This window comes from Trachypithecus francoisi, unplaced genomic scaffold (assembly GCF_009764315.1).
Source record: "Trachypithecus francoisi isolate TF-2019V2 unplaced genomic scaffold, Tfra_2.0 Lachesis_group4, whole genome shotgun sequence".
In the NCBI taxonomy this organism is placed as follows: domain Eukaryota; kingdom Metazoa; phylum Chordata; class Mammalia; order Primates; family Cercopithecidae; genus Trachypithecus; species Trachypithecus francoisi.
This window is the reverse complement of record NW_022681469.1, coordinates 152,025,636-152,040,582: the sequence shown is the minus strand read 5'-3', so window position 1 is coordinate 152,040,582 and position 14,947 is coordinate 152,025,636. Positions and strand designations below refer to the sequence as shown.

The window sequence follows — 14,947 nt, the reverse complement described above, 5'->3', positions numbered from 1 at the left end:
TTTTAATCACATATTTAAGCTTTAAGTATATTGACATTTTTAGCAACATATCTTTAGAACATTTTATTTTGTAAAAGAAATATGCTATACACATGAATCCACTACTTATTTTTCCTGTTGTCTGACCCTTTACAAACATCATTCTATTTTCTATTTTTAAGGATGTAACTATTTTAGATATTCCATGTAAGTAGATTCATACAGTATTTGTGTATGTGTGGCTGGCTTATTTAGCATGTTGTCTTCAAAATTTGTCTTTATAATAGGTATTAGAAGGTTTCCTGCTTTTTAAAAGCTGATTAATATTCCCTTTTTTGTATTTTAAATTATCCATTCATTTGGTAAGGAAAGTTTAAATTGCTTTTACCTATTTTCTTTTGTGTATAATGCTTCAGTATGGTGTACAAATAACTCACTTGACCATATATTCAAGAGTTTATATCTGTGCTGCATTTTGTTTCATTACTTTGGTGTTCTACCTTTATACCAGTACCAAAGTGCTTTGATTACTGTAGGTTTGTTTTGTGTTTGGAAATTGTTAAGCATAATGCTTCCAATATTTTTCTTCTTTTTAAAGATTGTCAGGCTTTTCATGGTCCCTTGAGATCTTACATAATTTTGTGGGTTTTTTTTTTTTCTTTTTGGAAAAGTAAAATTAAAAATTGAAAAGGGGTGTGTTGAATGTGTGGGCCACTTTAAGCAGCATGGACATCTTCACAATATTATGTCTTCCAACCCTTGAAAAAGAACATGCTTAAAAGTATGTTGCTGGCTGGGTGCGGTGGCTCATGCCTGTCATCCCAGCACTTTGGGAGGCTGAGGTGGGCACATCGTGAAGTCAGGAGATCAAGACCATCCTGGTCAACATGGTGAAACCTTGTCTCTACTAAAATACAAAAAATTAGCTGGGCACATGGTGGTGCATGCCTGTAGTCCCAGCTACTCGGGAGGGGAGGCTAAGGCAGGGAATCACATGAACACAGGAGGTGGAGGTTGCAGTGAGCTGAGATTGTGCCACTGCACTCCAGCCTGGTGACAGAGCAATACTCCATCTGGGCGGGGTGGCAGGCGGAGGAGAGAAAGTGTTGTTTTATTTTTATGTTTTTTGAATTTTTCAGCTTTTCTTCTGCTATTGATTTCTAGTTTCATTCCATTTGGACCATAAATAATTGTCTGTAAAATTTCAATTTAAAAAATTGTTAAGACTTCTTTTTTGATGTCGCAGGTCATCCATCTAGAAAAATGTTTTATGAGATATTGAAAAGATGTATATTCTGCTGTCTGTATACATTTGTTAGGTGTAATTATTTTATAGTGCATTCAAGTTTTTAGTTCCTTCATTGATATTCTGTCTTGCTCTATTTATTACTGAAAGTGGGATGTTGATGTATCCTTCCATTATTATATTGCTGTCTATTTTTGCTTCAGTTCCGTCAATGTTTGCTTTATGTGTTTGGGAAAACTGTCTTGTATTTATAGGTTCTCAGTGAATGAACCCTCTTACTATAATTGAATGTCCTACTTTGTCTTGTGAATTTTGACTTAAAGTAAATTATATGAAATATGACAGTTTTCAACTTAATACATTGTTGCCTCTTCTCCTCTCATTTGGTTAACACTTGAATAAATTGTATTTTTCATCCTGCCATTTTCAGTCTTTTTTTTTTAATTAGATCCGAAATGAGTCTCTTGAAGACATATAGTTAGATCTTGATACAGATCTTGATATAATGATACAGTTAGATTTTTTTTTTTCTTTTCATTTTGAAGAATACGTTTGCTGGATAAGTTTCTTGCTTGGACTTTTTTTTTCCAGTGCTTTAACTATGTCATCCTACTCCCTTCTTGCCTGAAAGATTTGTGTTCTTAAATATACTCATAATCTGGCAGAAGCATGCATATAAATAACACATCTCTTTTTTCTTCCTGAATTCCAGATTCTCTTCTTGTCTGTGACTTTTAAATCATTGCTTATGTTGTGTCTTGTTAGAAATCTCTTTGTGTTAATCTTAGTTGAAATTTGCCGAGTTCTTGATTTTCTTATATTTTTTTACTAATGTTGAAGTGCATATTAGTCTTTTTTTGTAGTTCTACACAATTTTTATATCTTTCTGTGCTTTTTATCTTTTTGTTGGTTTCATTTTTGTTATTTCATTTTGTTTTGTTTTTTTTTTTTTCCATTTTACTCATTGAGCATCATTGAGATGTAATTTTGATTTTCTAGGGTAACTTTTTTTCTTTTAAAAAGTAGATCTAGACTTTAATTCAAATTGTTTCATGTAATTTTTACGTCTCCTTTTTAAAATAAATGATTTCTGGATATTCATTTTTATCTTTGAGCCATATTATCTTGATGTTTTGTATATGTTGTAATGTTAGGTTGCAATTTGTATAATAAAAAGCCACATGTCAAAATCTGTATTAAGTGACTTTTGTCTGGGGGAATATGATACCAGTTTTTTAGGCTAGAGATTTTTGGAGTCTCTCAAGCCTGTTCTATGGATGTTTTCTCTGGGCTTGTGTGTTTTTTAGTTTAAAAAGATTCCCCATGGTTTTTTTTTGTTTTGTTTCTTTTGTTGTTGTTTTGTTTTGAATGTTACTCCTGTTGCCCAGACTAGAGTGCAATGTTACGAGCTTGGCTCATTGCAACCTCCACCTCCTGAGTTCAAGCAATTCTCCTTTCTTCTGCCTCAGCCTCCCAAGTAGCTGGAATTATGGGCACCTGCCACCATGCCCTACTAATTTTTGTATTTTTAGTTGAGACGAGGTTTCACCATGTTGGCCTGCCTGGTCTTGAACTTCTGACCTTGAACTTCTGCCTCAGCCTCCCAAAGTTCTGGGATTACAGGTGTGAGCTACCACTCCTGGCCATTCCCTATATTTCTTACTGAGATCCTGTAGTCACTTGCTATACCCATTGTCTGTCTATGATACTGAAGTCTTTCATCTCTTGTAACAGTCATTTACCTTTGGTCTCATCTGTCTGAAACTGTCAGTGTATACCACCTTTCCTTTCAACACTGTCATGGAATATAGAAATTAGTCTTTGGTAAGGTCTCAGTAAGCCAGAAGCATGGACACATGTGCCACTATTTTATTTATTTTTGGAGGGGGAAGACAGGAGTTTGGAGTCTATAGTTAGAGTCATCATAGGATGAAGAATGATTGTGCTGGGTAAATATGAAATACTTTTATTACGCTTCTATGTGGTTCTTGGCATTTGCTCACTTGGCATGCTGCAAATGCTTAACTGGTTCTTAGACTTCTCGCAAAGGCATTTTGGTCAGTATATTTCTGTTAGGTTTATATGTCAATAAGAATATAGAGCCTGTGGTATTTTATTGTCATTTTGTTAATGTACTTTGTATAATTATATATTTGTAAAATGTATTCACCTGAGTCTAATGAGGGAGAATTTTTTTTTTTCTCCAGCTGGCTCTTTTCATTTTACTGCAGAGATATTGCCGGAGCATGACATAAAAGATTCATTTCAAAAAGTGATTCTGAGAAAATATGGAAGCTGTGACCTTAATAATTTACATTTAAAGAAAGACAACCAAAGTGTGGGTAATTGCAAGGGGCAGAAAAGCAGTTATAATGGCCTTCATCAGTGTTTTTCAATTACCCATAGCAAAACCTGTCAATGTAATAAATTTGGCAGAGATTGCCAGTTGTGCTCAATCTTCATGGAAAATAAGGAAATTTTTAGCACAGAGAAATGCTACAAATGTGAAGAATGTGGCAAAGACTGTAGGTTCTCAGATTTTACTAGACATAAGAAAGTTCATACTGCAGAGAGATGCTACAAATGTGAAGAATGTGGCAAAGCCTTTAAAAAGTTTTCAAACCTTACTGAACATAAGAGAGTTCATACTGGAGAGAAACCTTACAAATGTGAAGGATGTGGCAAAACCTTTACCTGCTCCTCAACCCTTGTTAAACACAAGAGAAATCATACTGGAGACAGACCCTACAAATGTGAAGAATGTGGCAAAGCCTTTAAGTGCTTCTCAGACCTTACTAATCATAAGAGAATTCATACTGGAGAGAAACCCTACAAATGTGAAGAATGTAACAAAGCCTATAGGTGGTTCTCAGACCTTGCTAAACATAAGATAATTCATACTGGAGAGAAACCCTACAAATGTAATGAATGTGGAAAAGCTTTTAAGTGGTTCTCGGCCCTTAGTAAACATAAGAGAATTCATACTGGAGAGAAACCCTACATCTGTGAAGAATGTGGCAAAGCCTTTACCCGCTCCTCAACCCTTTTTAACCACAAGAGAATTCATATGGAAGAGAGACCTTACAAATGTGAAGAATGCGGCAAGACCTTCAAGTGCTTCTCAGACCTGACTAATCATAAGAGAATTCACACTGGAGAGAAACCCTACAAATGTGAAGAATGTGGCAAAGCATCGAGCTGGTTCTCACACCTCATCAGACATAAGAGAATTCATACTAGAGAGAAGCTCCACAAGTGTTAAAAATGTGGAAAAGCCTTTAACAAGTCCTCATACTGTTTCCAACATCTGAAATTTAATACTGAACAAATGCAGTATAAATGTAATAACGATGGAAGAACATTTATCATCTTAGAGGGTCTCTAAGAACTTTATGTGTTGCTTATGTGTTGGGTGCATATATAGCCCTTTGCTATTATGTAATGCCCTTCTTTTTTTTAATCTATGTTAATTTCAAGTCTGTTTTGTCAGAAGCTAGGATTGCAACCCTTGCTTTTCCTGTTTTCTATTTGTTTGGTAGACTTTTCTTTTTCCCCTTATTTTGAGCTTATTTGAGATGGGTGTCTCGATTAAAGCATACCGTTAGATCTTGATTCTTTATTCAGCTTGCCATCTGTGTTTTAATTTGGTTATTTAGCCCATTTATGTTTAAGGTTAGTATTCATATGTGTGGATTTGATTCTGTTATTAGGATCTTAGCTGGCTATTTTGCACATTTGTTTATGTGGTTGCCTTATAGTGTCTGCAGTTTGTATACTTTAGTGTGCTTTTGTAGTGACTGGTAATAGTCTTTCTTATTTAATGCTTTCTTCAGAAGCTCTTATAAGACAGATCTTGTGGTAACAGATTTTCTCAGCATTTGCTTATCTGAATAGGATCATATATATTTTTTAATTCTGAAGCTTACCTTGGTCAGATGTGAAATTCTGTGTTGGAATTCTTTTTTTAAGAATGTTGAATATTGGCCCCTAATCTCTTTTGACTTGTAGGATTTCAGCTGAAAGGTTCGTTGTTTTTCTCAAGAGCTTCTTTTAGAGGTGACCTGTCCTTTTTTTCTGTAGCTGCCTTTTAACATATTTTTTCTTTCATTTTGACCTTGGAGAATCTCATGATTATGTGTCTTGAGGATGACCTTCTCATGGGGTATCTTACTGGGATTCTCCACATTTCCTGCATTTGAATGTTGGCCTCTCTAGGTTGGGGAAGTTCTCATGGATGTTATCCTGAAATATGTATTTCAGGTTGTTTTCATTCTCCCCATCGCTTTCAGGCAATCTCTTGCGTCATAGATTTGGTTTCTTTACATAATCCCATATTTCTTAGAGGTTTTGTTCATTCCTCTTTTTTGTTTTTTCACTATTCTTGTCTGTCTTATTTCAGAAAGCCAGTCTTGAAGCTCTTGCGATTCTTTCTTCTGCTTGGCCTATTCTGCTGTTAATATTTGTGATTACGTGATAAAGGTTTTGTATTGTGTTTTTCAGTTCTATCAGGTTGGCCACATTTTTCTCTAGACTGGCTGTTTTTTCTGTCAGTTCCTGCAGTGTTTTCCCTTCCTTGTGTTGGGTTGCAACTTACTTTTGTAACTCAGTGAAGTTTGTTTCTATCCATATTCTGAATTCTACTTCTGTCATCTTAAGCCTTGCTGGAAACATAATTTGGTCATTTGGATGAAAAAAGTCACTCTGGCTTTTTGTGTTTTTATCTTTGCACTGATTTTGTCTTGTCTTTGTGGGCGTATCTTTAAGGTTGCTGACCTTTGAATGGGTTTTGTTTTGTTTTTTTTTTTGTAATCCTATTTGATGGTCTTGAGTATTTGATTGTTGGATGCAGCCAACAGGCTTTGTTCCTGGGAGTTTTGTTTTGTTTTGGTGGTGGTGGGGGTGGGCAGTGCTCAGCTCACAACTCAGAGGCTGCATACTCTAACTCCGGGGGACTTGTATTGAGCCCCAGCTGTGTTCTCTGGCTCCTTGAGATTTGGAGTTTGCGATTCTGTGGAACCAAGGTGCCACAGCTGGAGCAGAGTGCTGGTGGATATGGGGTTTCTGCCTGTCTTTGGCATCCACCTCACTGGCAGGAGCAAAGCAGCTGGGAGGGGAGTGGGGGATACCTGCTGGAGACTGTGTACTGTTGCACTTAAAGGTGGTGTTGGTATAGGGGAGGATGCTGGCCAGAGAAAGTTTTGATGCCTTTTCTGTGTCCCCTAAGAAGGAGTGATTGTTCAGAGTGTGGGAAGATACCCTGTTCTCCACACAGTGTTAGCACAAAGGCAGGAGTGGAGTTTTCTGGCTCTCTGCACACCAAAACTTCATCTACAGTGGCAGTTGCTGGGAGTGGCAGGGGCATATTGCATTTCCATTTGCTGGTGGGGCAAGCAAAGCCAAACCTGCCTTTGCAGACATGTGCCAGCAAAGAAATATGGGGAGTTGCAATGGTCTCGGGGGAAGCTGGAGTGTGGGGAAGAAGCGTGGGCTGGTGCAGTCGTAGGGGCTGCCTTGCTGGAGCTCCTCATGGGTCAGGCATGGCCCACCAGTGCAGATGCTGTGGTATGAGCTTCCAGGGTACCTGAGACTGCCCTGTAAGCAGCTGTGGCCAGACTGGGTCCCTGGGAGAGACCAGCAGTTCAAGGAGTGCGCAGTTGGACCAGCTGCTTCTGATTTGCAAGACCATCCTGCAGAAATTAGGCCCAACAGTTCCCCTGGGGCTAAAGTCTGTTATGGGAGAAAGTGGAGCCGGGAGAAATGGCCGTCGCTGGCCACACTTGACTACAGATGCTCTTGCACCAAATCCTCTGGGTACCACATGAGCTGGCTTGCTGCCCCATCTCTTTGCTTGTCTTCTGGGGGCTGCATCTTAGAGAGATGTAGGTCAGCAATCACCCAGTGCAGCCAGTCCAGGATGGAAGATCTGTACTTTTGGCCAAGTTAGGGGTTCACTGTCTGATGAGGAGCAGTGGGTAGTTTGTGGGACCCATGGAGGATGGACTGGCCTCCTCTCCTTGGGTAAACTGCAGGTTGTTTGAGGTGTGAATAAGGCACTTAGGGTTTTGGATTTTTCATGAGTCTGAGGGTGGCAAGGACAGTAGTACTGCAGAGGCCCCTGGAGGCTCTGTCCAGGGAGTTGCTAAGTTGCTACTGGCTCAATAGCTCTGGCAATGATTGGCTAGTGGCCCAGGCCTGGAGCACCTGCCTCATGAGAATATATGAGAACGGGCACTCACGTAACAGTCTGACGACTTCTGAAGGGCTGCTGTAGTATGCTGGGTGTCCACTGCAGTTTCTGGTCTCCTCGGATGTTCCAGTACCGGAAGTTATCACCACTGAATGCTGCAAAACAGCAACAATGGCAGCATGCCCTTTTCTCTGGGAGCTGCATCCCAGGGAGGTACAGACCTGTTTCCAACCCAAAAGCACCTGTAGGAAGTAGCTGGAAAGCCCCTGTTGAAGGTCTTACCCAGTGAGGAAAACATGATTGGGGACCCCCTCAAAGCAGTCTAACCGTATTTTTGTAGGACAACTCTGCTGTTCAGAGGTACCACTTCCACCCCCAGTTTATTTGGATTCTCCAAAGCCAGAAGGCTGGAAGAGCTAACACACAAACAGCAAAAATGGCAGCTCACTCTTCCTTCTAGGAACTATATCCCAAAGAGGTTTCAAAACTCCATCAACCAAAGAGCGCTGGTGGTGGTAGCTGGAGACCCTCATTGGGAAGTACTTTCCAGTGAGAAGGAATGAAATTGGGGACCTACTTTAACAGGCAGTCTGGCCTTGTCTTTTTAGAGCACCTGTACTGTGCTAGGAGATCCTTTCTGCCCCCAGTCAGCTTGGGCGCTTCAAAACCTGAAGGCTGGAATGGCTAAGTTGCCCAACCAGCAAAGATGGTGGCCCACTCCTCTTTCTGGTGGCTCTAACCCAGGGAGGTGCAGTGCTGCTACCAATGGTTGGCTGGAATCTAAGCCAGTAGGTCTTACTGTGTGAGGCATTGTAGAAGTGGGTCCTGCAGATCATCACTACTCAGCCCCCTGGATTCTGCCTCTTTCCTCTGAGTATGTACAGGGGTGTAACCTCCTGCTTTGCTCAAGTTGCAGCTGCTTTTTCTGGAAGCCTGGAAAGCTAGTATCTAAAGCTCTTGAATTTGCACAGGCCTGAGTAGCTGCTCTGCTAAGACTCCATGTAGCTCTGTGTGTTAAACTGAAGGCCTTGGTGAAGTGGGTCCATGAGGGTATCTCCTCACCTGAAGGTTGCGAAGATCTGTGGGAGAATTGTGCGTTCCCAGGATCACACATGCACTCACTGCTTTACTGGGTGGGGAGGTTCCCTTGGCTCCATGTTGTTCCCAGGTGGCCCACTGCCCTGCCTTTCTTTACTCCATTCTCTGTAAGTTGTTTCTTTGATTATTCCCAATGCAAGTACCTGGATGTTTCAGTTGCAGGTGCTGTATTTGTATACACCTTGCATTCCTCTCTATGAGAACTACACAGTCTAGCTGCTTCTAGTCAGCAGTCTCGATCACTTTTCTCTAAAAGGAACCTACTTTTTTATATTAAAAGGATTCAATATTTTTTCAAAAGCAAATACTGATGTAATTTAATTCTTACATTTGATGCTATGTCTTCATTTCTAGAATTTATGTGAAAACATGGTCAATGATTGCTGCACCAGAGTTATGAGAGGTTCTTCTCTGTTAGATGGACAGATTTATATACTTTCCCATGGAAGATTAAGTAAACTGAAATCTAAGATACATGAAGAAATCCTAAGTGGAAAGGCCACTTAGTAGTTTACAGCGGTGTCGTAAGTGACAGGATGATAGGAGTGTGGTAAGTGATCAGGATAATAATCTGCTTAGTAAGAGAAACAATTTGAATTTTAGAAGGAAATTGCTTTACCATTTGCAAATTAAGGTTATTAAAATAGAGTGAATTTCAAAATGCCTTTTTAATGACAACGTGTGAACTTTATTTGTTTTAATAAACCAAAATTGTTGTTATTGTGTTCAGGCTATTTTACACTGAATATGTATCTTGCCACTGATGATAATTTATCCCATCTTAACCCAAGGTTACAGGTAACAATATACTGTTGGGTGACAGTGGAATAACATCTCTAGTGATCCCTTTGTCAGTGGTCTTTAACTTAAAATAATTTAGAGAATATGGTTTCTACAACTTACATTTTTGTTTTGTTGTAACTACAGGTTATTATGAGGGTTGTAACAAAGATTATGAGTATAGTGGAGCTATATGTTTCTGAATTCTGAACAACTATTTACAAAATTTTATCCTACTTTTTTCTGTTGAACATATGACTTCTCTGGTCTGCTAAACACATACAGACCTTTAATTTTGTTTTACATGGATTTAAATATACAAATATATCACTATGAAATAAACTTCAGGTGTAACAGATTTATAGAGAAAGTAATCGTATTTGTTTATGGTTGTGTACCTACTTTGAGAAGAAAAGAAAAATATTAGAGTGAAATAGATAATTTTACAAGTTTTGATCAGTTACCAGGATACCAGAAACTTCAAAGATTTTGAAAGCAAATCTATTTTCTCTGCTGTGTATTAAATTCATTTATCTAAAATGTTATTGCTCCTGGCTTAGAATCATCTTGTGCAAATTCTATTTTTTTGTTGTTTGTTTGTTTGCCTGTTGCTCACCATAGACATAATATGTAATTTTCTTTTCATCTAATTTCATAAAACATTCTTTGTATAATCCCCTCAGAGATTATGAAAGTGACTTTGATAATATTTAATGGTGTTCACAAAATAATTTTCACATGTGAGTAATTTCATAGTGCGTGTATTGTATGTTATTTAGTATATTTTATATTTTGTTTGAAGTAGAGAATGCTATTTAATCCAATTTATGTTTAGTTATTGTTCATTTTACTTTATAAAATTGACATAATTGAGTTTATTAAATTTATTGAGCCAATTTATTGAAGTAAACAGTTGAATGTTTCATAAGTCATCAGGTCTTTTTAGCATATACATGAAGTAAACAAAGACAATACTAGCTATGTAACAGAAGCTACATAATTAGAAGTAAATATTCTTTTTGAAATTAGCCTGTGGTCTCAGGTGAAAAATGGAACGTATCTGTTGTAAAAACAATGGCATTAATTCTGCATATGAAGAGAGCATAACTGTACCCATGTTGCACAGTTGGCTCTCACAATGGAAACAAGATGAAGAGATGGACATTTTAGCAAAACTAAGTGAAAACCTTGTAAAATTTTCAGATTATGTTTCTACATTTCAACATCTACTAGGGGAGATAGAGGGCAATTCTATGCAGTCAAACCTGGAATTGCTGACACGTGTTAAGAGTGTGCACCACAGGTATTGAAACCTAAAATACCCTGAACTCTTTTCATATAGATTAACAAAATATAAAATACGGTTTTAGGGCCAGGCACGGTGGCTCATGCCTGTAATCCCAGCACTTTAGGAGGCCAAGGTGGGCGGATCACGAGGTCAGGAGATCAAGACCATCCTGGCAAACACGGTGAAACCCCGTTTCTACTAAAAATACAAAAAATTAGACGGACGTGGTGGTGGGCGCCTGTAGTCCCAGCCTCTCGGGAGGCTGAGGTAGGAGAATGGTGTAAACCTGGGAGGCAGAGCTTGCAGTGAGCCAAGATCGCGCCACTGCACTCCAGCCTGGGCGACAGAGTGAGACTGTGTCTCAAAAAAAAAATATATATATATGGTTTTAGTCATCCTCCTCTATATTCTGGCTTAGACAGAACTATTTCAAGTAGATTTAATTCTAGATCTTTTTTTTTCTTTTTTTGAGATGGAGTCTCACTCTGTCACCCAAGCTGGTGTGCAGTGGCATGCATGATCTCTGCTCGCTGCAACCTTCGCCTCCTAGGTTCAAGCAGTTCTCCTGCCTCACCCTCCTGAATAGCTGAGACTACTGGTGCCCACCACCAGGCCCAGCTAATTTTTTGTATTTTTGGTAGAGATGGGGTTTCACCGTGTTAGCCAGGATGGTCTTGATCTCCTGACCTCATGATCCACCCACCTCAGCCTTCCAAAGTGCTGGGAATACACGTGTGAGCCACCGCGCCTGTCCTTGGTTTTAGATCTTGACACAGCACATCCTCAACTTACTGTCTCTGAGGATAGAAAAAGCTGTGTGATGGAAGAACAAAACCAAACGTTTGTTATAACCCGAGATTTTATTTCTGCCCTGCTGTCCTGGGCTCTCAGAAGTGTAGTTCTGGCAGACATTACTGGAAGGAGAAGTGGGAAACGATCCTAAATGAAAATTGAGTGTGTGTCAAGACGGTCTTCTTAGGACCTGGCAGGATCAACCTTCAGTTCTGGGTTGATTTGGGGGCAGTTGGATGATACATAGAGTGGTTGTGCTGCATCAGGTCCTAAAAAAGCCCACTTCTGTCAGTAGTAAAATCCAGTAAGATTGGTATTCTTTTGGACTACGAATTGGGTGATTTTTTAAAGTAATGTAAGTGATAGGTTTGTTTTGTATATTTTAATGATTCTTTCACAAAAGCTGTTTGGCCTTATTTCTATACTGAAGCAGATTCTGAACATCTTAAAATCTGTTCATTATCAGATACTGAAAGATAAAGAACAAGTAAATGAATCTGTTTCAGTTTTTTGGGTAATTTAGCCAGTAAATTTAATCTTATTTCTTTATTCTTTAAGTTTTACTACTGAAGGCCAGAATAGATTTTTTTCTCCTAAATTTTTGGCAAGTATAAAGCACGTTCAGAATGTCACTTTCATAGATACTATGAATATCAATTGTCAAGTGTGTTGATTTCTAAGATAAAATATTTGAGAATTAATATTACCCAACTTGTCCAATAAAATGTTAAGTTGCCTATTTAAAAAAAAAAAATCTGTCAATTTTGAATTGCATACCTAGCTAAATTTTTTTTAAGATTGAGGATGAGATGTAAGATAATTTATACAAGTAATATAAACTGTTTACTTAAATTATTTACTTAAATAAATCTAATGACATTTAAATAAATTGCTGCTACCTATTAGTATTTGTGTAGTGTATTTTTTTTTTAAGTTTTTGCCTTTAAAGCACGTAACAATTTAAACAGAGAATAAAACAAAAACTCAATGATTGGGAGGAAAATAAAAAGTTTGTATGATGACCTAATTAAGATAATGTAAAGGATAAAAATTTTAATATTTGTTTTTACACATTTTTGGGCAAAAGTAACCCTGAGATAGTAATGTGCAGAAAATACTATTAATTATATTCTTGAGACTTACTGACTTTGGCACTTAGAGAACCTCCAGCGCAGGCCCAGGATTCCCTAGGTATTTCTCATGGAAATGGAGCAGAAGGCCATGTCCACAAAGATAAATGGATGCTCACCTTCTAGAGACCAGTAGGTGCAGGTTGCAGAAAGAGTGGGCCCTTTTTGGAGATCCAGGAAGGGGCTGTGGGCACCATCCTAGAAAAGGGGTCTGAAGCTCCATGGAGCCCTCCTGCCTACAGGAGCCACAGAGGGCCCTGAGTGAGGCCAGCCTAGGTTCTCTGTCCTGTCCCTAGCACTTGAGTCCTGCCTCACCTGCTAGCTTTTTCCACCAAGAAATAAGGATGGCAACCCCCAGTGCAGCCCCACTAGAGGAAGGATATCAAGAGTGTCAAGGCCCACACCCACCTTGGTACATTGTGACTTTTTGATTAACTAGTCAGTAAGTTAGAGTGGAATGTGCTGCTGCGATCCCCTGAGATCACATTCTAGGAGAAAACCTGGGTGGCACCTGCCTAAGGCTGTACATTGGAGGAAGGATGGTCAGGCCACCTGGGCTTCAGTGAGCATGTGCCCCAAGCCAACCCAGGGAGACATGGGCTTGGCAAGAGCATGCAATAAGGGTGGCATACAGCAGACATGGTGAGCTGTCAGGTGGGCACAGAGGGGTAGGCAGGAGGAGCTCCTGAACTCAGCCCAGAGATCCGCCAGCTTTTTGAAACACAGGCTGTACCTGGAGCTGCAGAGTGAGCATTGTGTAGTCGCCTGGTAAAAGTGAGGTGAGCAGCCAGTCACTGAGCTTTCATTGCCCATTTTTCTGATGAGCAATTTGAGCCCCCAAAGCCACAAGCCAGGAAGGGCAAAGGCACTGGGCTGAGGCATCACCTTTTTTCTTCACTTGGCTCCCATGAGCCTCACATCTCCCTGGGCATGCCTTTGAGGAAGAAGATCTCTCTTGTGAATGTAGGCATAGAAGCAGCCAGTCGTATGTGGTAAGCTCACCCACAGCCACTTTTGTGGGCCCACCTGGGCCTCCTCACTCCACAGGCCTGTGAAACCCAATTGGAATTCCCGAGTCCAGAATCCACATTTGGTTCTAGAACCAAAGTGTTCAGCACCCAGGCCAGAGCAGAAGTGGGCCTGTTAATCCCAAATCAGAGAACTGGCTTGACTGTTCAGCTGTACCCAGGCAGTGTGTGTACTGTTCCAAGCAGGTCCTGTTCTCTTCCTGCCTCCAATTATTTCACCTGCAACTTGTCATTTGTACCAGCTTTTTCTCTACCCCCTCATCCTATGTTTTTTTGAAATTCCTCTGAAGACTGCATGAGCTAAGCTTTAAGGGTCACAGTGCTCTAGCCTACTCAGCCTATGCCAGGAAGGGAGATCTCTCAACCTACCTTGACTCTTAAGAGTCATGTATAAATAGTACCAACTCTAGCAGGAGGGCTGTCACATACTCAGACTCTTTGCTGATCTCCATACCAAAAGATACTTTAGAATGACAAGGAAAATAAGACACAGACCTGGCAGTTCTGCCTTTTAAAGAGCAGCCGCAACCTGGTCACCTTGAACCACAATTCCAGGGTCTGGTTCAGCATGTCCCACCTTGGAAAATAGTGGAACTGGGGCCTCAGAATGTAAGGATCCAGTGAAAGTCTGGAGAAGAGGCACCTCAGCAGCCTGTACACACCCAGTCACACCTGTAATGGGAACAGGCCCTACCAACTATGAAGTCATCTCATTAACTTAGACAACCGTACCAGCAATGTGCACACACTTCAGGCCTAATAGATAAACTGCTGTCAACCCAACAATTCAAGAAAAGGCAAAAAAATTTTGAATCTAGGGTTTCAGGAAAAAGAACCTCCACTGCCTGAACCAGCCTGTATGATGGATGCAACTGACAGTGTTAACTTGACTTGGGCATGGAGACTGACCCTATGTAAAAATTGCTTCTGAGTGTTCAGAGTTCCAAGCTAAAAAAAATCTAGTAGTGGCCTGGTTGTGTGCGGTGGCTTATGCCTGTAATCCCACCACTTTGGGAGGCCAAGGGAGGCAGATCACCTGAGGTCAGGAGTCTGAGACCAGCCTGATCAACATGGAGAAACCCCATCTCTACTGAAAATACAAAATTAGCCGAGCCTGGTGGCACATGCCTGTAATCCCAGCTACTTGGGAGGCTGAGGCAGGAGAATCGCTTGAACCCAAGAGGTGGAGTTTGTGGTGAGCCAAGATTGTGCCATTGCACTCCAGCCAGGGCAACAAGAGTGAAACTCCATCTCAAAAAAAAAAAAAAAAAAAATCTAGTAGTGGCTAACCTGGAGATTGTTCTTTATCTATGAGGAACATCTGAGCCCCTGGTCTGTCCTGGGCATGGTTATCTTGCTAAGCCCACTGACACTGGACTTTCTTCCCTCCATGTAAATCCCCAGTAAAACTCCATATCT

The 14,947-nt window shown here is 40.1% G+C and overlaps 1 protein-coding gene across 1 annotated transcript; it reads left to right on the top strand.

Moving 5' to 3' along the window:
* The first annotated feature begins 2,907 nt into the window (after positions 1–2,907).
* Positions 2,908–10,190, top strand: LOC117073561 (zinc finger protein 736-like). Its single transcript, XM_033194604.1, has one exon. The coding sequence runs from the start codon at positions 3,405–3,407 to the stop codon at positions 4,485–4,487; it is 1,083 nt and encodes a 360-aa protein (XP_033050495.1). The 5' UTR covers positions 2,908–3,404; the 3' UTR covers positions 4,488–10,190.
* The last annotated feature ends 4,757 nt before the right edge of the window (positions 10,191–14,947 follow it).